The sequence below is a fragment of the Aquila chrysaetos genome, chromosome 11 (assembly GCF_900496995.4).
Source record: "Aquila chrysaetos chrysaetos chromosome 11, bAquChr1.4, whole genome shotgun sequence".
Classification (NCBI taxonomy): domain Eukaryota; kingdom Metazoa; phylum Chordata; class Aves; order Accipitriformes; family Accipitridae; genus Aquila; species Aquila chrysaetos.
The window spans coordinates 8,340,522-8,368,022 of record NC_044014.1 but is presented as its reverse complement, the minus strand read 5'-3'; the positions used below and the strand labels follow the sequence as shown (position 1 = coordinate 8,368,022).

The window sequence follows — 27,501 nt, the reverse complement described above, 5'->3', positions numbered from 1 at the left end:
TGAACTCACAAAGCACTGAAAAAATCCTTAGACTATGAAAGAATCAGTTTAAAGATAGTCTCAGGAATTTATTTTCTCTCTGCTCATCTCAGAGCTGGATTTAGGTTCCCCCATGTCCAACAGAGCAGTTGCACTCAGAGAAAATGCTGCCAGTTCCTGTAGTCTGTAGGCTAACAGTCCTGCAGCCTGAAAGGAGAACGTGACTTCTCCACACCTCCGTCCCAGAGCAGCTTGCGCGGGGCTTTCCCTGTACTACACTCTGCACCATGGCAGGGAGGTAGAGGCAGCGTAACCAGATTTTCCGCTGTGGCTCGGCACCAACGGGCTGCTCATGGTCTCACTGGGAGCAAGTGCAAATGATTTCTGAAAATTCACCTACTGGATTTTCTGAAATACAGAGGGCGTTAGACCTACATTCTGTACTGCAGAAATGGGGTTACGTCTTGATTGCTTGCAGTGCAGGGATTCTTGCAGATAAAAAGCCCTCCGAGTGGGGAAAGAGGAAGGAAAGGTCAGAGACACCAGGGTTATTTGTAGAGGCTGGCATCGTGCTATAAACAGTAAAAGTACTCGTCTATATTCAAAAGCTTTGTACTACTGTTGAAAACGTGCAGGCAAATCCTTAGATTAGCTAGAACGCACCAGCAGAGAACGAGGCAAACACCGGGAAAGCACGACCTGAACAAGTCGCAGATGGGGGTACCTCATCTGCCGTGTAACGCTGCTGCACGGGCAGACGGGCAGCTTGCGAGCGTGGGCTCACACCTCCTCCACCGTGCTGCCCAGACCCCGCCGGCCCCGTGCGCCCGGCGCCCGGCACCAGGCGCGCTTAGAGAGGGCACTCACGCGTCCCTGCTGGGCCCATCTTTAGGCAGGGCCTTACGCAGCAGCATGAACACCGTATAGATGTCCACGCCAACACAGCTACGACCACCAAACTGGGCAAGCGCAAAAAACCCTAGTGCAGCGAGGTCCCACGCGCACCCGTGGGTGTGTGGCTCCGCTCTCCTGGGAAGGCTGAATGTAGAGCTGCTGAAGGCAACTGCATTTGCTAGTCCAGAGCCTTTTATTTTTTTAATTTTTTTTTTTTTTTAAATTTTTCATGCTTACTCATAAGGAACAGCCTTCCATACTGCTAAGATAACACCCTTGAAAGGAAAAAGTAGAATCAACTGGAGGCCAGCAAAACAAATTCAGCTACTGGATCCATCTGCTATGAACTGCCCTTTATTGTGACAGTCTTTGTCCTGGAGAAAATGACAAAGAAAAAAGAGGTCACCCCACTCAACAATTAGAGCACAGGGTGGAGAATGTACTGGCTCCCACCTGACGGGGAGAGAGTAAATGTACAGGTTAAAAACAAATAAATAATCATAGAAACAACAATTGTTGCACTTTCCATTTCAGGAAGAATTTACTCAGCTTGCTACTGAAGCACTGGATATAGCAAATGAAATTCCATGTTCAAGCTTTAATTACAGGAATTGTCTCTAACATTAGAACTTTGGTGTAAGTTAATTAATGCAGAAATTGGTGCTAATAGATACAGTTTCAGACTCATTTGATTATCATCAGAAGCCAGTGATTTCATAAGGAAAATAATGCTTATTTTATGCAAAAGTTGCCAATCATTCCAGAAAATACAAGGTGCGGTATTTTGAATGTTACAGCAAATTAAACTTTTTAAAGCAGTGTAACCAGAAGAGGGTTATTTTAAAAAGTGCTACCTCTGAAAAGCTGATTGCCCAACACTATAAAAATGGTCACAGCCATAAATGCCAAGTTCATTTTTATTTCACTTTGGAGGTAACTATCTTTCAAATCCCAACAGCTGGACTATTTAATACAATCTGGTGAATCAAAGTATAATTCTTCACTGGGCTCACAGTGGGGAGTCTGCATTAGTGTATGGCAGCATTCCAACAACTGATGCACAGCCAAACGCTCTGAAGTCTGTTTCATTTATAACAAAAATGGATAAAATGGCAATCATATTTACTACCTTCAAAGGACAGAAAAATGAAAGATGTCGATATGAAGTAGTTTAATGGAGAAAACCAGTGATTAAATCAGCGTTTCGAGCATAAAAATAAGAATTACTATTCAGACTTCGTTGTACTAGCATTCCCTTCTTCAAATCCTTTACACTGTTGCAGCACCAGCCTGACTGTGCTGCTGTTACAGCTGAGGCATTGTTAAAAATTATTAACCCTGTTTATCAGGTATTCATGGCTCATTTTCAATAGTTTGTCAAGAGCAGAATGCAGACATAATAAAGTTTCAGTGCAAGAATGAACATAATTTTGGTGCTCCCTTTCAAAAAACAGGTTTTACTGCTACAAATAAAGCTGGGAAAAGCAATTAGTACAGATACAGTTAGCCACAGTTTTGAACAATTACAAATTTGTCCAGCCAAAGTATTTGCATTTAGCTCTATGCAAAGCTCTTCCCTCATTAAGATTGTTAATGTTGTTATCAGTATTCTTGTTATTTGTCCAACTATATATTTAAGCCAGAAATTGAAAAGCTAGTTCTGTTGTACTCATTCATACGTAATTGTTCATAAGTCTGTGTATATTTTTATGACTAAACACATAAAATTCGTACTGTGAAATCCAGATTTAGATGATAAATGCATTTTAGATTAATTGTAAGGGATGTGTAAAGTCCCATGCAGTACTGAGGGCTGCTTGTGATATAAGAGTATCAAAAGCGATATATTCTATTTATATAGTTACAGAAGCTACAGAAGGTGTAAAAATAAAGGGTTACGCCTGACGGGCCATCTGTGAACCAGTACTGCCATGCCCTTTGTAAATAATTTACAGTAGGAGTACAGAAGGACAAACTAAGGATTGGATTGTCCACTGAGACTTGGATTTTCTTTGTTTCCTCTGGTTAATATTATAATCTTGGTATTATTTAACCTTGCTTGGTGCTCTATTCGTGAAATCATTGTAATATGTTTCCATTAGAAACCAGAAGTTTATGTAAATATCATGGAAAATTTTATTGGATGAAGTCCCATCCAATTTTCTAACTATATGTAAAAGCAGAAGGCTAAAGGAAACCATTCAAGGAAAACACTGTAGGAAAATCTGTGGGGTTTGCAGCATATTTAGAAAATACTGTCAAAAATCTGTTCCAACAAAGACTGGTTTTGCAAGTACATAGTATAGGCATGGAAGACTCCATGTAGATACTCTGCCTGGAATCTGAGATGGTACGAATGAATTCATTTCTGCTACAAAAGCCGACACTAACATGGCATCAAATTAGTACACTTTGTCTTTCAGTGAGCTCCCTAATCTAGTGCCATCATCCATCTTCAAAGCCAAATTGCTTTCAAAACCAAAATAAAACTCAACCGGTGCTATTCCTTACTCGCCAAAAGATGAGATTTGAAGCATTAAGCTAATTTGACAGTTGCTCACCACCAGTTGCTTCTTTATATCATTTAAAAACCACGCCTCCATGTCAATTATAGCTTCCTATTTGCCTAACTACCTCCCACCCTGACCCCAGCATTCCCATTTTCCTACAAGATCCCCATAACTGAGGACAAACATCACTTGTGCAATGAAGCTCACACTCCAATCTGTATGTCCTTTCCAAACTACCACACTAGGAGGGTTTGCCAAGTAACAACAGCTCGGCTGTCCTGTGTCAGACCTGGACCAACCAGCCCACGGTGTCAGGCTGTACAGGAGAGTGGGTCTCAGCTCAGCAGAGTGCCATCGTGGTCTGTCCGGGGCATGCCAGACCACAGGAGGCGAGTCAATTTTATCCTCAGTCAAAAACCTTTATTGAGAATAAAAGCTAAGCTGCAGATGTGTTTATTAAATATTTCAGAATTCTTAACAAGGCAGGGGAATACAACTGACAGGACCAAAGGCTAATACCGAACAACAGTAAAAAATAACACCAATTCCAAGTCTTGAAAGTCTTCAATGAATAGAAAATTCCATCACACTACAGTATTTGTCAAAAGGAAATTACAGGGAATACAAACAGTGACACTAGTGAATTAGTCTGTTGGTCCCCCCCTCTGATAGTACCAGTACTGTCTATAACACCGGGCATCTGTGAAGAAAGTGCAAGAAACCTTCTCCGTTTCAGGAATGCCCCTGCTAAATCTAGCTGAGTAGAAAGGTGGTCAACATTGCAGCGAGTAGAACGGAACTGCAATCTTTAGTATGGAAATTGTTCCCATTTTTAGGTGCTTTTTTGAAAGTGCTCAAAAAGATTGGCAAATTCATTTAAATGAAGGATCTTGGAGAGCTTCTACCTGCACTGAGAGAGCACACAAAAAGTACACTCTAAGAAAAACGCGTGACAGTAGCTTTTAAAACAGTTAAAACTGAGGAGACCTCAAACTTACAGAACATCCCATTGTTTTCTTCATTTGTTGTTCAAACTAAATTGCCCATGTTCAAGCTGCACTGGAAAACCTTTGCAGTTCTGTCTAGCTGAGGCTGAGCTGCTTCCCGCAGAGCTGGTAGATGATTCAGAGGTACTAAGATTACAGCCAGGAGAAGGAGGACAAATCCTTTAATTGTATAAAATCATCAGATTAAGACTAACCCTCTCTGTGGTTCACTGTGTTAGCAGAGAACTCTGCTGCCCAGAAAAAAAATGTTTACAAAGTGCTGGAAAAAAAAACCAAACCCAAAATCCAGGGGCAGAGCCAGACACACCTTTCCCTTCTGTGTCTACACACCGCAGGGAGTCAGGGGAACTCTCTTTGCTCCCAAGGGAACTAAATTGTCACCTATTCTCTTCTGAGCAATTGTCACAGAATTACACTCATGCTGGGTTAAACATTTGGGAAGAGATTTGCAGAGGAAGTTACCTGAATACTGAGGTAAGGCCTCAATTTCCCTATAGGACACACATTATTGATGTCTTCCCCCTCAGCACCACCTCAGCAAAACCACACATTCCAAATCACCTGCTTAATGGCTTCAAAACCTTCTTCTAACAATCTCCTGCGCTGTCATAACACCTCACCTAGTGGTTCGAAACCCAAATTTTTCTTCTGAATTAAGTTCTCCGAGCTATCATGACTTTGTGTGGTTACAGGAAAGTTTCAGAATCAACCGGTATTTGTCGATGTTACAACCCTTTTCCACAACCCCTCCTTTGGCTACTGACACGAGCGGCCCAGCTGATTCAGCTGGAGTCCAGCGCTTTGGTAACGCTTAACCACAGGAGTAACCACGTTAGGTGTGGAGGCCTACCGCAACCAAAGACTGAAATTCCTTACCCTGTGTGTATTTAGGTTGGATTGTCACTGACTCGGGGGTGGGGAGGATCCAGGAGTTTACTCAATGAGCTGGCTTCTGTCTACATGTTGTTCACAGGTATATTTTCAAGACTGGGTCTTTTTCAAAGGCGTCACCTTCTTTCTCCATGAGAACGGGTGTGCTGAACTGTTACTCAATGTGAATAAAGAATGATGAATAGGGCTGTTCGCATTTAAATGTCTGTATTACCTCCTCCTTCAGATTACAAGACTTAATAAATGGATGTTGCAGCAAAGAGAAATATCTCGTGCACAACTATTCCTAAGGTTTTCTATAGGAAGCTGTACATTAAAATCTAGGTGAAGAAAAAAGAATAAACACTGCACTGCAAGAGACATCTGGTAATTATTAGACATGTAATCCTCTACTGTGCTATAAAAGGTTTGCTTAGCTGCTGCAAGCAGTTGAAGCAGGTCACACCTTTGTCAGATCTCAAGGAATTGCAAATGATGAGACAGCTGCATCCTTTTACCTCAGGTGTGAATACGGAGAAGAAGAGCCACAATAAATCTTTTGTATGCCTTTGTCATTTAGGGTACCTGGTCAAAGCAGCGTACTGTTTGTTTAGTTAACACAGCCTACTTTAGGAAATAGTGTGGTGCAACTGGAGCAGATGCGTAGAGGGGAAACAGCCTGTGTTTCAGACCGATGTCCTCATAACACACGTTTCAGGGGGGTTATTCACTGAGCTAGCTCTCTTGTGGCCCTGGGCCAGTCATTAAAGGCTGGATCACGTCTTCTGGTTTAGTTTCACTCACCTAATGAATCCAGGGATCCAGTTTATGCACTAAGACCACTCCAGGATACAAATCAAAGCATAGCAAATGGGGACAATAGGGAGATTTGCTTCAGAAGTGCTCTGCTGATCCAAACTAAACTGCTAGTATAGCTGTACCCAGGGAAGCCCAGAAAACTGCCTAATTACAGAGCCAAGTTGTCAGACATGTTAAGACAAATGAACTTCCTTCTGATATCTGCTTCAAACAAGCCCTGTTTCAAAACAGCGCTTGCACGCCTTGGGAGTCTGGAGGCTGCTTCTACTAACCTTTGCTGCAAACAGTACCCAGGAGAAAAAAGAAAAGTAACTGCACTTCGACATGGTACGAAGCATCTAGGTTATTTCTGCTCCTCCCTGCCAGCCCAGCAGCAGAAGAGTATGAGAGCCCCAGCACCTTCTCTCTCGCTGGAAAACCATCCTCAACAATCAGCCTTTCCCATTAAGCAGGTTTACACCAGTGACTCGTGCAAAGCAGCCCTGCAGCACTAAGGAATCCGGCCCAGCACATTTGTTTTAAGGCTTTAAACAGATAAATTAAAGTGAAATGTGTCTTTTAGGATGTCACTGTATAGGCAAGCTGAGAAATAAATTGAGCTTCACATATGCTTTTATAACACATAACAACTGTGACTGTCAACACAAGATCCTTTTCACTGTCAATTCACCATGCATTCTGTGAGACCTTGGGGCCTGCAATTATTTCATTTCCTTTCTTGTAAATGCAATTTCCACTTAGTTTGGTGGAATGAAGGTAGGCAAAAGGTGGTAGGAGTTGCTGTATTTTCCGATTAAGGTTATCTGTTCAACATTGTAGAAATCCACAAACTACAAACACAGTATTTTTCAAGAAGAACCTCACTTTTCTGTCAGGGTAGCAGTTCAAGAAAATGCAATGGCATTATTCATGTCAAATTAACTGTTTAACAAATCTTCATCTTTCTGATTAAATTAAAATGAAGATCATCTTTCTTCTAAGGATACTTAAATGAAATAAAAGGGGAAAATACATATGACTGGAAAAGGCATTCTGCTTTTAAAACTTGGTGCAAATTAAAGAAAATTGTAGAGCATAACAGGAAATCGGGCTCTTTATCCATTCAAAAATAAATGATAAAAGTACCTGCGGAGAGTGAAGTAAATATCAGTCCATAAGAAGAGATGTGAACTGAATTTCCAGCTCATTTGTTGTGACTTACTCTTTTGAACCAAGCAACGGACACTTGCTAGAATTGGTACTGGTGGTATGTTTTAACTGATAGAGCAGGAAATCAGTGGTTTAATTAGCCATGATTACAATATTCTGCTGATCTGATTTGTCTCATCTATTTCCTTTTCTTGAAGTGACAAACCGACAAACAACCTGGCAAGGCAACTGAAGCAAGTGCACAGCCTAAGTTCAAAAGGAGCTTGGTACTGTAAAACAAACCAATCCTCCGTGGATCTGTCAGAAATAAATATTTCTGAAGCAGGTTTAACTCTTTGATGCCCAACCGGCACCTTGGGTCTTCAATCTGTTGTGACGAAAGATTATTCTGCCACCTGTGCAAATGCAGCACTAACTGTATTTTTTGTTTTTGAAGAATCTTAATCTTGAGATTTCAAGGTAATTCAGAATTTTTATCAACAAACATTTAAAAGTAATAGTCAGGACTTGTTTTGGTCCAACAGAAACTGCCCCACACACCTGTATATAGACCAATATGACTTACATGATTCTATTTTTCACCATATTGTCCTAGAACAACTTTTTTTTTAAATCAAGACTTAACTGTATAATTATCATCCCTCTTCTCTTCAGGATATGCAAAAAAACCCTCAACCTTGCTATTTCTTAAAAACTCTTTGAGTTCTTTTTTTTGGCAGAGAAGATGTACTTTTTTTTTGAAGAATGTTCACAGATTTTATAGGAAAAGAACTTTATTACAGAGAGTTCGATTTCTACCTCCACATGAGACTGCAAATTATTTAAGGAGTCAGTGCTAAACAGCTGCAGACTGTACATTTATCCTGTTAATCAAATTTGCTATTAAATCACTTTCAAAATGCACCAGCTAAACAGATCTGGTACTAAAATATATCTAGAAATCCATATTCTACTTACTGTAATGTAGGCTTGAAGCCCGTGACGCCCTTAAGCTGGTTAGAGACAGGACCTGAGTCAGGTACTTTGGAACTGAATTCCGTCTCCAGGTCTTTCTTGTTCAACGCTGTTTGTGCGGCACTGGCTCCCAAACCTAGCACAGGCAGAGATTTTGATTCTGATGTGGCCAAGGTTCCAGTGGGACCTAAAACCCAAAGAAAGTTTAATGCTTCTGTTATCCGGATTGACTGGTCTAGAAACAACAAATAAGCACAGCAGAATTCAAGCTAACTGCTTGGAATTTTAACGAACAGCATCCAGTGCATGCAGAGTATCAAAATACCGTATTTGCAGCTTCTGTTCTCCCCACCAGGATTAACCCTTTCTTGTACCACAAGCAGGGCTTGCTATATTGACACAGTCATGCACTCAGTCCCCTTGCCTTCTGGGACGGTTAAGTCCTGCTGCCCACACAGCGCTACCAAGTCACAACTTGCCAGTGCTCTCTCAGCCTGAAGTGCAACTGGAGCAAGAGCCAGCCCAATGACAAAAAAGCCTGTTCTCATACTAATGAGTAGTCAGTGAACTGTCTATCTACAAAGTCCAAGCTAAAACCATACAGTGACATTAAAACCAGCCGCATCTGCATCGACTATGGCATGCACTTACACTTGCACAGACTGTGTTTCTAGCCAGGCAGAACATTAACGGGTTCTTACCGATGATGATAGTAAAGCATAGCTTAAAAACTGCAGGCCCTTGCTCTGCAGAAGAGGTTAATTCAAAACATTAGTCCTAAATCCTCATTTCTCTGGTTACCATTACTTTCAAGAGCATTTTCACAGTAGGCTCACACTATTAGCTCCAATAACAATGTCTGAGCTCCAGGCAGGACAGAGGAACCTGTGTATATACGGCTGTGTGCGCAGAAAATCCTGACAGAGGCATCTCTTGGAGAAAATGGGGATGAAAAGCGACAGGTGTGATGGGGAAGTGAGTCACTGTAGAAGTAAGCAGGGTTCTCCATAATGGCTGAAATGGCAATGGTCTGGAAAAGAAAGTAAAGCTTCAAGAGTCACTTAATGCAGGGAGAGGAAGAGGACTACAAAGGAGTCCAGGCACTTACTGCCACTGTCCTGGTCAGTGGTTACTTTCCGGCGTCGCAGAACTCGTTCCAGCTCTGTTTCACTGCTGTCTGTTTCAAGGGACTTCAAGCTTCGGGAACTAGTGGATTTATTCAATGTTTCCTACAGCAAGAAATAGGCATGAAAAGCCCTCTGAGGACCTATTATGCCTCGCCAAACATCTCACGTGCACAACGCAAGAACCTTTTAAACTGCCGAAAAGCAACTGCAGTTCTAGACCAGTGTGCAAAGCTCTTCCATTAGTACAACAGCGAGCATCTGGGGATTGGCTCACCACTCTTCCCTCCCCTTACTTGGATTTCCCACTTTAGAGATTAACCATACTTACCTACACATTAGAGGGTTGATATCAGGCTCGAGAAAGATGCTCTGGATCACTACTGAACAAATTCTGATGTTTGCAGGGAACTGCCAACTTCCTCCATCTTAACATTTAAAGGATCTTAAAAAACTGCTACAGTGTTATCATGCCCATAATTAACCTCTATTAGCAAAAAGCCAAAGATCCATATTTTACTGCTCCAGCATGTTTTATATTTTAGCATGGTCCTGTGTTGCTGCTAGAAGTCAGTATGTACTAGCTGCAACTGCAGCATGTCATTATATCCTATAATCCAGCCGATCTGTCGTAAACCTGACCCTATGTCCACATACTTCATGGTTTCTCTTATGCAGAGAGTTAGATCTCAAGTTGAAACAGTTTTTTATACATACAAAATAGAAACGCATGCTACTGCTGCCTTATGCCAAGGTTAGTATTTTGTATCAGTGAAGCTGCAAGTCCAGCAGCACTTTTTCTTAAAGGGGGGGAGGGGGCAAAGGCTTTAATCAAAGCCTGAAACCTCCCAAATGTGCCCACAGGAATTTTAACATGCACATAGTGCATATTGCATGCATTTCCCAACTGACAAGAGTCAGTTACTGGATCAGCACCCACTTGACTGTAAAATTTCCCCAAAATGTTTACAATGCAACTGAAAATTTGGGACCCATATGCTATTTCATTCTCCCTCTGAGTCTTGCCATCTTTAGCAATGCGCAGGAATCCTGTTTATTCAGCCTTCCAAAACACGTCAGACTTGTATAGCATTTTCCAGAGCTTAAATAACATATTCTTAACATCTTTTGTTGACAAGCACATAACTTCTGAGCAGAAATAGCAAATGACAAAAGGAAATGGCTTCACAAGTTGCAAAAGCTGTTCTACTTTCAGGATCCCAGCAAAGTAACTCTAATTCTAATTCTTCACCCCTGCCCCAAAATTAAAATATTTTCTTTACCAACTATTTGAAATTTAACTGAGAAGGTACATTATTAATTAGTAGTATGCTCCGGATCTGCACAAATGTACATGTACGAAAGCAACTTGAGCAACGAGTCACTCAAACTCTGCAATTTGCAGAACATAAATGTGTTTTGTTTGTAACAACTATATGGAGGTCTACATGAAATGCATAATTAGCATAGTAACAACAAACGTTTACTCCATCACATCCCACCCCCATGTTTGTTGTCTGACTGTGCATAATGATTGGTCTCAAGAATAGACTGGAATTGGATTTTACACAGTTTGTCTTATACTGCAAATATCCTGAAGGGCTCAAAAGCAACAAGCTAGATACAGAAGTACAGTGACTGTAGGTTTCTCTCTGCTTCCCCTGAGTACATAATCAAGTCTCCCCTAATGGCAGTGATACAGTGTCAAAGAAATAAAACAGCTATTAGAAAACGAAAGGACCTTCGGCAGGATCATTCAGCCCAACCCTCACTGGTCCAAACAGCACACCATATCAAACTATTCCTATAATTAGAGTTCAATTTAAAACATAATCGCTGTGTTGCATTTTCTATTTACCTCCACATTTAATTATGTGTCCCTCTAATTAGAGCTCGGCATTAAGGTCTGGTGGCTCTCTAGATCATTTCCTCCCTTCTTCCCCTGCTTTCATGTGACTGGAGAACAGTAAGTTTAACACGTCATCGGTGCCACACTCGTGATTTTAAATCACAGCACAGGCTGTGGCTACCCCCTCTGCTGTACTGCCTTGCATCACCCAACACAATACTGAAGTTATTTTTATAAGGGCTGTTTAGGTGCTATCATGGATGATTAGAATAATTAGCCTTACCTTCTGTGGAGTGGATGTGAAGTTCATTGCTTCAATATGGGCAGAATTTCACCATATTTCACCTTACAAAGGCAAAATTTCAGCTCGTGTGCCAAAGCTGCACTTCAACTTTAAAAGCTTCAGGGTCACAGAAGTCAGGGAGCAAGAACTACAGCTCCTTCTGACTGTTTGATACAATTTTAGCACTCATGCAGAAGAAGCAACCAGTTAAATAAGCAATGCAATGTATGAGTAAAGGACAGAACAAGAGCAAACTTAGCACGTTGCTCTGAGCAGGACCAAATACATGCCTGAAGTTTTTATTTAGTGATAAATGGGTATGTGGACAGCTATTCAGAATCAATTTTGTCTACATATAAATGCAGACAGACTAGAGAGCTCCTGCTTTATTTAGGGTACGTCTACACTAACAAGAAATTCAGTGCCTCAGGAGAGAGCAGGAGATCAGAACAGTTGATGAGGAGAACCCTACATCTACTGTATGTGCAGTCCAGGGGCTTTACTTTGGACTAGATATATTCAGCTGCTTCTCCCTCCCTAAGCATCCTCACTGTGAGTACTTGGAAAGTTTCCAAAGGATCTATGGCAGATGCAGACCATAACATCCCCTCTAGTGGCAGGAACATACAAACCCAGAGCAGAGTTAACAGGCTCGTTTCCTCCAAAATATATTCTGTTAGCAAGACCAGAACCAAACTTTCAGTCAGACCAAAGTCAAAAGTGGAATCGGCGATTCACTCCGAAACTGCTCTACAGCTTCAAACCAAAACACTAATGCAGAAGTTTCAAATACTCAGCTATTTTGCACAGAAGGCCCCGTCAACTCAATGAGAAGAAAAAAACTGAAATATAAAATATGAGTTTTCTTACCAGAATCCCTTTTAATTCTTTCATTGCACTTTCAGAGGGCTTTGGTGTTTCTGGCTGTAAACAAACACAACACATGCATGTTAAAAAACACGTGAAATGGACCGTGACAGACTTTGTACTTGAAGACGGACATCGCACAAGGGTCTGCTGCACAGGCATGCAGTTGTATTATGTTCCTCTGCTCTCTCCTCTCATGGGCACAGGTCTAACATTCGATCTGTTTTCTTATACAGATGAAGGGAAAAGCCTTAGCTCTTAACACAGTGAATCACAGCCTATACATAAAGAAAGAGTATGCTTTTGTGAAGATGGTAAGCAATACCTCATAGAAGCCAAATTCAGGTAATAGTGCTAAGTGCTGCATAAAGGAAGAAATACTGCTAAATACAGTCTACTTCTTGATCACCCCTTTACCCAGTTCAGTTATTCTCTCTGTGCTTTTCGTTGCTCAGTAGCTGTTTGTTTACAAGATGTTTGCTTTAAGTTCCTTTCTGTGTCAAAGAAACTGGACTTCTATTTACTTACTGTTGGCTTCACTTCTGTTTCTGTTCTTCAGATGTACACTGCTCTAATTCTGAGCAAAGCAAATGAGGTAAGTGAAGCAAATGTATTCTTTTGAATGAATTTTACAGAAAGCCTGATTTATTTTCAGTGTAAATTACTGTACTTCGCTAATATTGCTCTGCTGTTTATTCCAAACCTTTGTTTTAGGCCTGCTTGACTGGTTGACTGGTCGCAGATGAACTCCCTTTTTAATTCTGTCCATCATTTCTTCAACAGCTTGTCTCTTCAGATCCGTAACTTCTTCACCTGTTCCAAAAATCAAAGAGCATATCACATTCCAGATATGAACAACAGAGAAATAGTACAAAGAAAAAAAACATGTTAAACAGATGGCCTCCTAAACAGCTTGCTTGCCACATACAGCCAGTTACCATAATCATAAATTAGTTTTAATGATGAAACAGCATTTACATATACAATGTACTTAGTTATACTCCATGCAGTAGGTCTTCCTGCCTGTATGTGTCATGCATATTGCTCATGTACTACCCAAATGCATGGGTTTTCTCAGTTTTATTAAAAATGAAAATGATAAGCATAAATATACAGGCTTATTTTTCTCCCCATAAGTTGGCTGTTCACAGGGTCTTTCTTACAGGACCACTGTCTTACTCTTAATTTTCCCCACCACAAAGAAGCACTTTACCTTACACTGCATACGACTATATGGTAGCAGAAACCAGCAACCTCATGTCTTGTTAAGAGGAATTCTGGTTTCTGGATACAGCGCTATTAGTGATCTTTGCTATCAGCTAAACTGTCACAAGCTCTTCAAGGATAAAATGCCAATCTACACAAACTGAGGATCCAGCTGTGGACTTCACAAACACCAAACCGCAGTGCCTGCAGAAGTTTGGACAGAAGCAGGGCCCAGATCCCGAAAAATGAAAAGCTCCTATAATTGGAACTTGGGAATTGCAAAAGCTCAGTGCTACAGGCTGAAGCACGAAGCACTGAATAATACGGCCCCGATTCCACTGTATCTCTTCACTGTGGCTCAGCAGAAATTTCCACAGCTTCATCAACACAGGCCAAGTTCATAATGCCCCATGGCGAGGACTGTATGCAGCCCGTCACAAGACTACCAAATGTGTCTTATATTTCACATGGGTTTAAGAACCTTGCTGGAACGATACACCAACATTTCAGACTGAACTAAAAACACACATCTGAAGAACACTGCATCTAGTTAAAGGGCAAAACTTAAATACCATGAAAGGAAATGGTTGCTTCTTCAAGAGATTCAGTATCAGGACTGCAAAGTGTTCAGATGAAACGGGAAGCTGTGTGATGAACCTAAACAATACCTGTTAACTTATCAGTGTCCTGGATAACATTAACAAAAGACACTTAACATGCCATGCCAAAAGGGAAAAAAAAGAGTACTTAAAGCAAACACATGGAGAAATATGGTTGACACTATTCAAAGCTGCAATGTTGTACCTTATATAACAGGAATTTTAAATAGACTTTCGCTCTCTCACTTGTCAGGGTACTATTGATGATTCATAGAAATGCAGTTTCTGTATTGTAAGCTGATTTAATGTCAGGCTTTAATTTCACAAACAGGCTGTTTCAAATATAAAAGCTTAATTGGTGGTACGGGATAGAAACCACTCATTCTAAGTCCTTAACAAGGGTCAAAACAAGCCTCAAGTTGGATATAATAACTAGATCAAGAGAGAACTTTCCCCCTTTTTTTATTTTTATTTTAAGAACAGCTCAACTATTAAGAGAAGAAGCAGTTTATATGTGATTGAGGAAAGGTCAGAACTGTTAAAGTTTGCTAATAAATAATGAAAGAATGGGGTGTAGAGAACTTATAGTGAATTTCATAGTATTTCCCGCAATCACTGTTTGTAACAGTCTCAACAAAAAGGTGTAATCAAAACATCTAGGACACTTCAAGGTAAGGAAACCTGATAAATGAAGGCAACATAATTGAACTTTTACTGAAAGATAAGATTGACTCTTCATCAGAGATCTTGGTACAAGGTCACTTCTCTAATTATTTCACCCAGACCAACAACCTTACTTCTCTCAGACTGGTAACCAGGTCCCAGAGATTCCCCCAGGGACCTGCCCAAGTCACCCCATTCCTCAGTTCCTCACCTGAAAAATGGGAGGGGTAATACTTCCTTCCCCCACTTTCTGCCTGTTGGTCCCATCCAACAAGCCAGCCATGCTTACATACCATTACAGTCTGCTAACAGCGATTTTTTTCTTTAACAGTTATATCCTATACCTAGAATTTCAGTCAGGTTCCCTTCTGCAGCCCCCTTCTTTGTTTAAGTGGCAGCAAATAGGTTAAGCAATTCACTACAAACTCCTGCTGTTTCAGAAGGAAGATAGAAACAGCGAGAAAAACCTTGGTTATTTAAGTGGCAATGCTTGTCTAACTAGCTCTGACTCTTCAGGCACTCATGATCTGTGCTTAAATCCTGTTCTCAACCTACTAAGTTTTGAGCTTCCATTAACAACAATAAAATGCAATTTCAGCTGTTACTTTGCATGCAGTCACCTTAGTGCAAGATTTTGTTTTGGTTTAGGTTTTCAGTATTGTTAAAGGATTAGCATTACAGTCAACTCCGAGTGGTAATTTCGCAAGATATGAATTGAGGGATGAAAACTGAAGCATTTAACAAACTAGCTCTGCAGAAAGGCTCTGGACAGAAGAAATCAGAAACAAGAAGCCATTTGGAAATTGGAAACTTCCCTGTATTATGCTGTATATAATCTGCTCTCCGCTTAATGCTTGTTGGGTTTGTTCTTTTGCCTCTTCCAGATAACCTGTGGAAGTGCAAAGCCCTGCACACACTGTAGCTGCAGCTACATGCTGTAGTGTCTCCAGTTTGGAGGCACAGGCTGAGCCTCTCAACCCTGCTATAGTGCAACTACTACAGGCAGTACCAAACTGCCAGGGTGGAACTCAACAAGCTGCATGGAGTCAATGTAACAGCATGGGGCCTAAATTGAACCATCCTGTTCTTCCCATCCCTCTCATCCAGCACATCACCATACCCAGCTAAGTACTTATCTTGTCAGGTCCTTCTGTGAGCCTCTAAGAAACTTGACCACCCTCTTCCCAAGGGAAAAAAAAGAAAGATTACTTTTTCTGCCACATCAGTGAATGAAATCAGCTCAGTGACATATCTGATAAGTATTAGAGCCAGAAATAGGAAGATTAGAACTTTTCTTCAGTTACAGCAAGTGCTAGGTCTTCCCTAAAGGTTTTTGATCTGCAGCCTCTAAGACTATTCATACTAAAATCCACTGGAAAAAGTAAATTGGATGCTCATCACCAGCTCAGTTGTAGAGGCATAGACAGCTACGAGGGCTACACAAATTTGCTTGGGATCTCGAGGAAGCTTGCAGTAGAACAGAATAGAATAGAATAGAGTATTTCTGTTGGAAAGGACCTACAACAATCATCTAGTCCAACTGCCTGACCACTTCAGGGCTGACCAAAAGTTAAAGCATGTTATTAGGGCATTGTCCAAATGCCTCTTAAACACTGACAGGCTTGGGGCATCGACCACCTCTCTAGGAAGCCTGTTCCAGTGTCTGACCAACCTCTCAGTAAAGAAATGCTTCCTAATGTCCAGTCTAAACCTGCCCTAGCGCAGCTTTGAACCATTCCCATGGGTCCTATCACCGGATAGCAGGGAGAAGAGGTCAGCACCTCCCTCTCCACTTCCCCTCCTCAGGAAGCTGTAGAGAGCAATGAGGTTGCCCCTCAGCCTCCTTTTCTCCAAACTAGACAAATCCAAACTCCTTAGCTGCTCCTCATAGGAGTACCAAAGCTACAGTACCAAAGATACCACTTCCTATCTCAGAGCACATATACCTGAGCCGGAATCACATTTCTGGACTGCAAGGTAGATGAATACACTGGGACATGGATAGGAACAGTTAATGTTGACAATTATAAGCATTTGCATCATTATCTGTACCCACAGTTCATTTTCACTAGCTTTATTTGCAGTACCTAGTGAATAACCCGCAAGACTGGAGAAAGGATGAGCCATACCTGACTCCTGCTGAGGAGGTTTCTCCTTCTTGCTCACATTGGTGTTGGAGTGAGATCTCTTGCGAATCATTGACATGAGAGACCTTTGAGGAAAATGAAACTGCAGATTGTCATTCTGTCCTGTATTACACACTGTTAGAATGAACTTGAACATGACACACAAACAGCTTGCTTATACCTGATTATACAGCTACTTACAAAAGACTCATTTAACAGTTCTTGAATGCAGATGTATGTACTGAATTACCCCCCACAATGCCTCCCATCAAAATGCACCAGAGAAATTTATTTCTTTTTAACAGACATTAGGCACAAATCAAAACACTCCAGATTTGAATATTAAAAGACAGTGTCTCATTGTGACACATGACAAATTGAAGCTGCTCTGGCATAATAAAAGGAAAGAAGAGCTGTAGATATTGAAGTATTATTCTCCAGAGGACACTTAAATATGGTGATCAGTATCTCCTCACCAACTCCAAGTTTGTAATCTTTTTACAGTGTCAAATAATTATCCCTTCACTATAGTCAAAACGTAGAAGTCCAGACAAGGAAATGATTCATCTTAAAGCCCAAGTACAAGCTCCTATGCACATCTGATGTGTCAGTGGGGCCTATCACTCCCTACTGAACATTGCTCCTTACAGAGTAGAGTGACCCACCTGACATAAAGGGTCAAAACTCTGCTTCAGAAAAGAGCAGCATCCAGTGCCTAGGCTCTGAAAGAACCTCTACGCACATAAACATCATAGTGCATGAAGGAAATACTCTGATTTAGCTACTACAGGGCTTAAAAGGAACAGTGTTATCTATTCCAAATAGTAAAGGGCACAAATTTAAACAAACCAAACAAAAAAACCTCACAACACCCGCACACAGTTAGTTCATGCTACACGTTAGTGAGAAAGAAGCGAGCAAGCCAAACAAGTTAACGGACGTAAAAGGAGCAAAAGACCAAACACAGTTTTTCAGAACATGTTTAGTATAGATCTCTAAAAACAAAGCAAGATGCACAAAGGGATGAATTCTCTCTACTAATCGTCTCTATTCTCATATTTAACACAGCAGTTAACAAGACGCCTGTATGTAGTATCTATTACAGAAGGCTAGGAAGTGTCATCAAAGTCCATTTATTTTTAAAACCAACCAAACAACATGAAGATTAGCTGAGTTCCTAAAATTTACTAAGCACACTTTAGGGCTCAGTTAATTAATTTGGATCTAATGCCTGATACATCATATATTGGTCAGCCTCTTTCACAGTCCTTTGCAAAAATCAGGCTTAATTTTGATAATTTCGCCCAAAACTGCTTGATGATGGGGTGGTGATTTTCTGGTGGTTGTTTTTTTTTTTTTTTCTTTTTAACTTATGAAAGCAATTGTGGGAACTCAATGGAGTCTGCATTTTCATCACCAGTACCCGACAGGAAGGGACACACTGTAATCCAACATATCCTTTAGTTCAAAGGGGTTTTCTTAGCAGTAGATTCAGACAAGCATTTCACAAGTCTGTAATTACAGCTATCAGGTGAATAGAAAAAAATAATCTCCTAAATTTAGAGGAGACAGGTATCCCTCCTCCTCCAAAGTCACAATCTAGACAATTTGTTAGGCTTGGCAAGGCAGACACTGTTCAAAATTGGTCAGGGTGTTAGTCTGTTGGCAGGTGGGGCACAGAGCGCGTCCTGCTGGTAAAGAGCCCAAGACAGATGGAGAAAGCCTTTTTTTCTTTAAAGACACTCTTCCTGCTTGGATGCAAGCTCATGTAATGTATTCTGCTTCAGCAAAGCATTAATGCTGTGACCCTTGATTTAAGCACTTACCGTATAGGGTTAGGAGGAGGGGGAGGAGGAAGAGGAGGAGGGGGCGGCGGTGGAGGAGGTGGTGCAGGATTTTCAGACTGCTGTATTCGTTTTTGAAGTTCATCAACTGCACAAGAGCAATAAAACAAACTAGAGCGAGTTCTTGGTTTCTCACATCTGCTCTGAAAACCAACTCTGATGGTTTAAGCAAAACCAGCTACTAATTAACTAAAAAACAAACAAGACTAAAACACACAGCTGCTAGGAAGTCCTATTTTTGGCAACATTTTCTAGCAAGAACAATGTCCTAGATGCACAGGATTCTCATTAAATCAGTTTATCTCCAACCTAAGTTACTTTTGAAACTAAAATGACACTCTCCCTCCTACAGGATTCTTCATATAAAATGATAGAGCAGTGAAAAGTTTATCGCATTCCTGCAACGGTCTATTTGAGGTTGCATTTGAGAATGAACTAACAAGAGATAAAAGAAATGGAACAATTTCAGCTTCCAGACTTAACTCTGTCTTGCTGATGGTGTGGGTTTTCCCCACAAAAATGGTCAAAACCAGGCAGTGGGCAGAATGGATTCTTTCTCTCCTGTTTTTGTGTCAGATCTAAAATGTTGAAATTACTTTCCTGCACCTGAAATGTTGTCAAATGCAATTAACTGGGGAAGGGTAGAAACAGAAGAAAAAAAAGTCTTAAATGTCTTTTAGTTACAAAAATTCTTAGCAATTGTTCTGAACACAGTGCGAATTATGGCAGAAGTACAGAATATGATTTCCAAAGTGGATCTGGTTCTTTGTTCTCATAATGATGGATTCAAATTAAAATTACAATCTTTAACATTTATTTTTAAATTTAAAAAGGAAAAAAAAAAAAAAAATCAACTGAGTGAGTTTAAATTCCAGGTACAATCCTTATGCTGATAAATTCCTTATGAAGGACAAACAAGCCTGGAAGGAAAGAATCTGCTGTGAAGGTTAGATTTTTTTACAAGGCAGCTGAAGAGAACTCATATGCTGCCTAGGCATATTTTGAAGGCTAGGTAATGTGAAACTCTAACACAAAGCAGTTCCAAGCAAGACTGCTAACAAGCTTAAAGATAATCCTGCTCTTAAGGACATGTTTTGGAAAAGCATGGCTATACGTGGAGCCTTAACTAAGGATAGGGACTTTGGCCTCCTCTGAGGGGGGCTCAGATGCTTCTCTGACCAGGTATCATACTTAAAACTAGCACCTGCTTAGGCCTTGAGCTGAACAAGGACTGAAAGCAAAGGCACATGCAAATACTTAACCAACATTCTCTATAGCAAGGCCATACACACCAGTGGCCCTTTTTAAAGGCAATTTTAAATAAAGAGCATTAGGTCAGAAATTTCCTCATTCAATAGATAGGATGCAGACAAGCCAGGCACCATCCTGACAGCAATAACTGTATGAACACCTGCACTGCAACAAAATCCCTCCTAAATACTCTGTGAATCTTTTCTGCCCAAATTCTTTGGGCCTTAGTTTAAATCTTCGAGACAAACACAAACAGTAGCTAGCAAGACTGTTTCTTTCCTTTCAGTCACTTGACATGGAACAAAATATTTGACTACAAGTAAGAGATTTAGATGTGTAATTCTTATGGATATGAGCCATAAAAGCTCACCAGATTTGTTTGGCTAACTCCTTTTGTAGGGTTCTGAAGGCAGTACTTACCCTTCTAAATATCTGTTTAAAAAAAAAAAAAAGGAACAATCCCCCAGACCCTCTCACATCAGCAGAAATTGTTTTCTCACATGTCAATATGAAGGGCTAAATCATGTCTTTATTTTCACTGGTGTCTTCTATTGCAAGACTATTAAATGGTTAGGTAGCTTGATAATTATGGGATGTTTTTGTACAATTCATACAATGTAGTCTCCACAGTCTGATAAATCACTGTGCATCTTTGCAAAAAAAAAAAAAAAAGCAGAGTTATCCCATTTTACTTATTTTTAAAACTAGGTAAGAATACATTTTGACTGAATACGAAGGATTGTGTCTTTCACACAGAAACCCATTCACATGTATCGATCCATCTCCGGGCAATCTAACAACATTATTTTTATACCTTATGGAAGTTTTACAAGGTTATTCTCTCACACACATTCTGGACACGACTGTTCTGTGGCTGTACTTTGTCTTGTGAAGCACAGATCTGGATCTCAGCTACACAAAAGCTGTTGCTTCTGGGGTCTCAAACATAACATGTATAATTCGATTACACGTGCACCACTCACATCCCCCCAACTGCACGTCTAAAATGAAAGTTATTACATGATTTTACCTGAATGCTTTAGGTCTCTAGCTTTTTCTTCTGAGTTCTGACACTTGAGCTCTAGTTCTTTTTTATCTTCTTCCAAAAGTTCTAGTTGCTGTTTAAGACGACTAATCTCCTTATGCAGTGCTTGATTCTCTAGCTGCTCTTCCAATTCTTTGATCTGCAGTTAGCAAACAACAGCATTCATTACAATAAAACGTATTTTCTGTCCTTTCTTTTGACAAATAACCCATTAGGCACAGTTATTCCCCAAACCATGATGTTATACTATAGGAGTGAACTACAGGTCCCAGAAAGAGGACAATTTTTGAATGAGAGGTGGACAGATTTTTCTGAGAGATGTCAGAATTTTCTGTTATGATCCTAACTTGTTTTATCTCTTCTTTAGAATACATCTTTAGCTCCAAAGTACTTAAGCTATAAGATGTTCCCTTTTTTCTTTTTATAGAGTTTTTATCACATAATTAGAATTTAATTTCAGAACGTTTCTTCATTTGAAGCACAAGAACATTGACATTTTTGTTCTCTTACTGACTGCTTCCACTGACAGGTTGGTTATTTAAACCCCCTTGTCTCAACTCATGCAGATGCCAGTGGGTGAATTACGGAAGATCAGGTTTAGAGGCAGCATTGAGGTGCAGAGTGGCAATCACTTCCCAACTCCCTAAATATATACATTTTGCTCTAGACTTCAAGGAGCCGAAGATGCAAAGGTTTTCTATGAACCAGCAATTATTCTTCCAAAATACTCATTCAGAAGCATGTGAGATTACATATAGTCTTAGTATGGCTGCATTGATGAAAATACAGGAACTGTCTACTTATTCCTAGCATTACTCTATCACCAGAGTTTTAAGAACAGGCCTCACAGCTAAGGGAAAACTCATTTTCAAGCTTTCAAGTGAAGCAATGGTGTTTTCTCCCAGTTAGAGATTGATCTAGTCCAGTTTCAAAGAAGGTATTTGTTTAGATCCTAGCACTTTAGATCCTATTACACCACTTTGCAGCATTCACCTAACATTTCCCTGCTCCAGTGTGTCTGGCTCTTCCCCATGCATTTCTTTAACAAGTGACCAGGCTACTAATGTGAACTGCCTACCTCTCACCTCCTGGTCTTCTTAGCTTATCCCCTCAAAATACCCTTTACAGTACTCAACGTCCAAAATATTCTCCTGTCATCTGTTCTTCACTTAATGGAACTTGACTTAATGCTTGTAATTGCACTTTACTGGCATCCGGAATAAAATACTTACCTAAACCAGAGCCTTCAGGCTGAAAAACCTTCAGGTTTTGTACTTACCAGTGACCCAGAAGAAGGAAATCACAATCTTCACAATCTTCTCTGAAGTTTAGTTTTTAGATTGCGAACTCTTATGGGGGACAAGATATCAAATAATTCTGAACATAACAAATACATGATACTCCTTAAAATCACAAGGCTTTCAGACTTCTGCATGAGATGAAAAGTAATCCTGTTTTACCTTTCGTTGGTGTTGAAGCCTCTCTTCTTCTAATGTGTGGGTTAGCTTAGCATTGTCATCCAAAGCCTTCAAAAGCTGTTGATCAGGAGCAGAATTTTGCAGAAGCAACTGACTTTGCCTTTTCATCTTGTTTTGTTCAATAAACATCTGCCAAAACAAAACCCACCCACAACAAAAACAATACTTAAGCACAGTCTAATGCTATCCTGGAAAAAATAGCACTTGGAAAGAAAATGAAGAAATTAACATCATGTTAATATGGTAGGGATAGTGAGGAAGAAGGTGAGAATGAAAGGGAAAGGAAGTTTGAGAGTAAAAATTACAAGAGCTAAGCTCACTCTGAAAAGAACCAGGTGTTTGCCAAGAGAATCACCCACTGCTACACCTCAATTACCCACATGTTAGCGGCATTCAGAATTTGAATGCATCTCTGAATTTTGTTTCCTGTAAATGGGAACAATCTGATCTCTATTCTGGGAGCTCTGGAGAGATTAAAAGAACTCTAGGTGGAGGAAAAAATGCCTATGAATTCACAGGCTACCTCTTCAAACACATCTGCAAACCTTAGCTTAAAGCCCACTTATTTGAGGGTTACCTGGATATGTGAATGATGGAGAGTCTTCAGGAAATGAATTTCAGTTCATGTTTGTGTAATCAGTGTATGCACTTGCCCATGGAAAAGGCATTTCAGGGCAATTTCAGCCTTTTAGTTCTGATCCTTGTGTTCTTTCCTCTTCCCCAGTTATATTTTTGATGTGGGGAAGGGATACATTAGGGGATAAAAAAAATTAATCAAAAATTCTAGAGACTTGACACTGATAAAAATATCACACATTTCTCTAGGATTCACCTAAGAAGTGCAGAGGATGTCAGCACATGCAGTTTCCATGAGAGATATGTTCCTTCCAGACTGTTTAAGAATGCAGAAAAAAAAGATTGCTTCCTGCCCAAAAAAATTCCTAGTGAATTTATTCTGCATCTTGACATCTCTTTCAGGTAGAGTGTTGCCCCCCAGGCAACAGAGGCTTCCACTCTTGACAAACTCAGCTGTGCCTATTCTTACAGCAGAAACAGGGAGTGGGTCATGCTGAGGTTTCAGATGAGTATGCACAGGTCAGCAAAGCATGCCACTTATGGCAGGAGAACAGAGAACAGCCTGAGAATGCAGACACTCCCTCAGACTGTAAAAACACCGTTGTATAGAACAGCAAAAGCAAAAAGATATTTTAAGAATAAAGTATTAGAAATACAAAAGTTCCATGAGATCTTTTCAGGTTCCCACACTATTTATTCACAAACCAAGATTACAGATACAACAAATGGTTTCTTCCTGTCTGGTGCTACTGCAATGCTATGCAATTTTTTTATTTTTTTTTTTAATACAATTGGATTTTAAAGAAATATCAGCTGTTGCAGATTCATGGCAAGCATTCCACCCAGTACTTTGCACGGACACTTCAACTGAGTCTTCTAGCAAGCAACTCTCTCTCTAGCTGTACATACAGACCGAGAAGCCTGCTGACTGTGCTGAACTTTTAACTCACAACGCAGCCTGCTTGACCCTGCGTGCCAAGAAGAGTCAATTGATGCGGCCTTAAACTAATAAAACCTACAATGAACACTTCATTGGGTAAAGCTGTGACATGGGGGTAGGCAATAAAGGACTGGAAGTATTCGATGAAGAGGAAACGATGAATACAGGCTCTAGGACTATACTTCGTTATAAAACAAACAAAAACAAATTTATGACAATACACAGGCCACTGTGGCGTGGTGCAAATGTGTACTGGACATCAGCTCCCTGTCCCAAAATTTTTCCAGTCAAACCAATTATGCTTGTGTTACCTTACACTAGTAGGGCTGTGGCAAAAACAATTCAAAGGCAAGAGAAGTTCAGAATCAAAGCTACCCACCCCAACCCATAAAGATTTGCCTTTGTACTGCAAATCATCTACTTGTTTAACATTTTATCTTCTTAAAAGAAACAGCATCTTTGAAACATCATACTTTAGAAAGGCCTCTAAATCACTGCTAAAGAACTCAATACTGTCTTAAAGCATCCTGCTTTCCTGTTAAGTCAGTCAAAAGTTATTTAACCCTGACAGAAACAACATCTCCCTAGAAGCCACCTTTGGCAAACATCGCAGTTTACCTACTGTGAACCTTCAAAGCAAAGTGAGAACTTGGGTTTCATTTTTTTGGAATCTGAAAAATAGTTTGAGGTGATAATTCCAGATTTTTGCTCCCTGAGTTTTTGCCACTAAAACCAACAGAACCAAATTATTCCATCCTGAGTGAGCAGAAAGCTGCCGAAACAAGAAGAAATCAAGTAGAGCAACTTGATTTCTTCAACTTGAGCAGATACTTCACCAAATGTAGAAAATTCATATTCACTTTGTTTCATGCTCTTCTGCAACAAAATGAAAAAAAATCCTTTTGAAGACTTGGGTGAAAACCTTTTCGTTCAGAAGTTTCCACATGAAGCCCCGTATTTTCAATTATCATGCTTTCATGATATTGCAAATATGTTCCTGCTTACAATATATGTGAAAGTGTCTTCTGCACCACAAAAAAATCTTGTTGCTTATAACAATGCTGTAATTAGACACATGGGAATCAATTTCTCATGGGGAGTCCCATCCATTTCAGAAGTTACTCATACATGTCCTTGAAGTACTAGCATATTCCAAAGGGACATGTATGGAAGGGACAAAACTAGAGAAGACTGTAGTGGTAGATAAAGCAGAAAGCAAGCTGGTGATAAACTGATTGCAAGTTTTTGAGAGGTTGCTCTGTGTGTTTGACACGGGACAAAAAAGACCCTTCAAAATTAATTCTAATTTAAAATTTAAAAAACAATTCCTGCTTCAGCAGGGCAGAAACCTGGCTGCCTGCACAACCCTGAATATTAATTAAAGTGACTGCTGAAAGGGCAAAACAGCTACTAACAGGATTATTTGGACTAGGTGGAATTTAACCAATTGATGGATTAGTTCCGACTTTGCCACCTGCTAGACAATTATCTGCAGAGTATCCCAATCAATGCTAGAAACGTAAGGCAATGCTGTAGGAATCTACTGAAACCATGACTGAAGCTAAAGGCAGATCACAAAGGACAATAGTTTGCTTACATCTACCATTTTCATTTAGAAAATCTCCAAGTGTTGTGCAAACCAGCTACGTCTATTTTCCTCTTGAGTTTACAAACAGAAGCTCCAAAGTGCAGGAAATCTGGGACTTGGCCACTTTCCATCAGCAGAGTTTGCACAAGAACTGGGGAGGGGGAAAGAGAAGGGGGCGAAATCCTGAAAATAACAGAAGTTTTTCCCTTGACCTTAATGGGGCCACACCTCATTCTCAGACCCTTGCTCTAACCATTACCCTACAGAGCATTCGCTGCAGCTGTTTTTTGTTTACACCAGAGCTGAAAAAGGAATTCTTCCTCATTAAAAAACTTAGAAAGCAACTCTGTTAGTGTCAAGTCCCTGGGAACTTCCATCGTCGTTCAAGTAGCGTTCAGGGTATAACTGGATGCTTTCCAACTAACTTCTCTCCCAGGAGCAAAATGAGGCCAAAGGAAATGCTTTAATGTCCGTATGTTGCTACATTTCCATCTACACATCATTTGGGTACTCACTCTGTAGAATAACTTTTTTGTCTTAGCTACAGCTTGAAGGGGGAAGAATGTCTCAACACAGTAGCACTCTTATAATGAGGTAATCATTGGCTGCGTAAAGTAAAATAAAAATCAGTGGCAAATGCTACCCACTATGAATAGAATAAGAAACGGTATGTAGCAAGGCAGAGTCAAACTTCAGAAGTCTCAAACAGAAAAGAGACGCTCAGTCAACTGAGCAGTTGGTCCTGATTTCAATCCTTGGCAGCACTGGTCCATCCCCTCCACATCCTAGTGAAAAATCAGTAAGTCATCGTTATGGAGTGGTAACTCACTCATTTACATTTGTCATAGTTTACAGAAGCTGATATCTATTGCATTATGTGTACCCTGAGGCATTACAGTCTTGTGTTCAGACCTGAAATAAGTCTCAACAGAGGTAGGGTCAAGGTACTTTTATCTCCCCAAAAGAACAGGCTGTTTGAAGGATTTTATGTGATGGGGGGAGGACAGAGTGATCTTGTCTGATTATGGCTTGACAGGGCACTAAGTGGCTCTAAATTCAGGAGGTACTCAGTTTAAAATATAAATCCAGGTGTGGATTTTAGTTCAATGACTAATCAGGAAAAATATATATAAACTCTAACTTTGTAACTGTTTAACTGTACTGAACTGTATTTTATTAATTTATATTAACTTAACTGTACTGTATTATTACTGTACACCTGGGCTTCTGAGCTTCACTGCATATAAATATTACAGCAGGAAACAATGGCTAGTGGGGTTTTTTTGATACAAGAGTTGAGAAACAGATGTATCTTATTAAAACACATTAAGAAACACACCCATAGTTTGGACATTGAACTAGAAATGCTCTCTCTACACTCAGGCTCAAAGCTGCACATCAAGCAGTGGTATCAGCCTCGTATGAGTTACAAATCCCTTGCAGTTTAGTGGGTTCATAGGTGTCTGAAGCACTACTCAGGAAAAAAGCTACAACAAATAAATGGGTTCTGCAGTTAGGACACAATCCAGAAAACTTACTTCAGCACAACCTGAATTCTAAGTGCATGTGGCATTACTCTTGATCTGAAAATTTTTTATCTGGTGCTTATATTCTTCCCCGCCTGGGAACTGCTTCTATGGAAAGTAACTGTCATGTGATGTCAGACAGAAAGAGAAGATTACCCAAACGGCTAATATCAAGGGTATGGAGGGCATAGGACAAGACTCTAACAAAGAAAAAAAAAACAACCCCGAAGTGAAGCATGGAAAACCAGAGCGATGCATTTCTGACAATGTGCTATGACCTTCATAGACTTCCTCCTCCAGAGGAGCCAAAGACTCAAAGACTAACCCTAGCTGGATTTTCAAACTGCCACAGAA

General features: G+C 40.2%; 1 protein-coding gene across 5 annotated transcripts in view; it reads right to left on the bottom strand.

Annotated features, from left to right (window-relative positions):
- Nucleotides 1-27,501, bottom strand: part of SHTN1 (shootin 1) — a 67,005-nt gene that overhangs the window by 1,825 nt on the left and 37,679 nt on the right. For 3 of the 5 annotated variants that reach the window (XM_030030863.2, XM_030030865.2, XM_030030867.2), the window contains 8 exons: nt 22,500-22,646; nt 21,025-21,178; nt 18,726-18,831; nt 16,903-16,985; nt 13,009-13,118; nt 12,309-12,362; nt 9,291-9,411; nt 8,186-8,369 (listed from right to left, as the gene is read on the bottom strand). In XM_030030863.2, coding sequence (XP_029886723.1) covers nt 8,186-8,369; nt 9,291-9,411; nt 12,309-12,362; nt 13,009-13,118; nt 16,903-16,985; nt 18,726-18,831; nt 21,025-21,178; nt 22,500-22,646 — 959 coding nt within the window. Of the gene's footprint in view, nt 1-8,185; nt 8,370-9,018; nt 9,213-9,290; nt 9,412-12,308; nt 12,363-13,008; nt 13,119-16,902; nt 16,986-18,725; nt 18,832-21,024; nt 21,179-22,499; nt 22,647-27,501 lie in introns of all 5 variants that reach the window. The other 2 variants (XR_003925799.2, XM_030030864.2) reach the window with 2 other exon arrangements.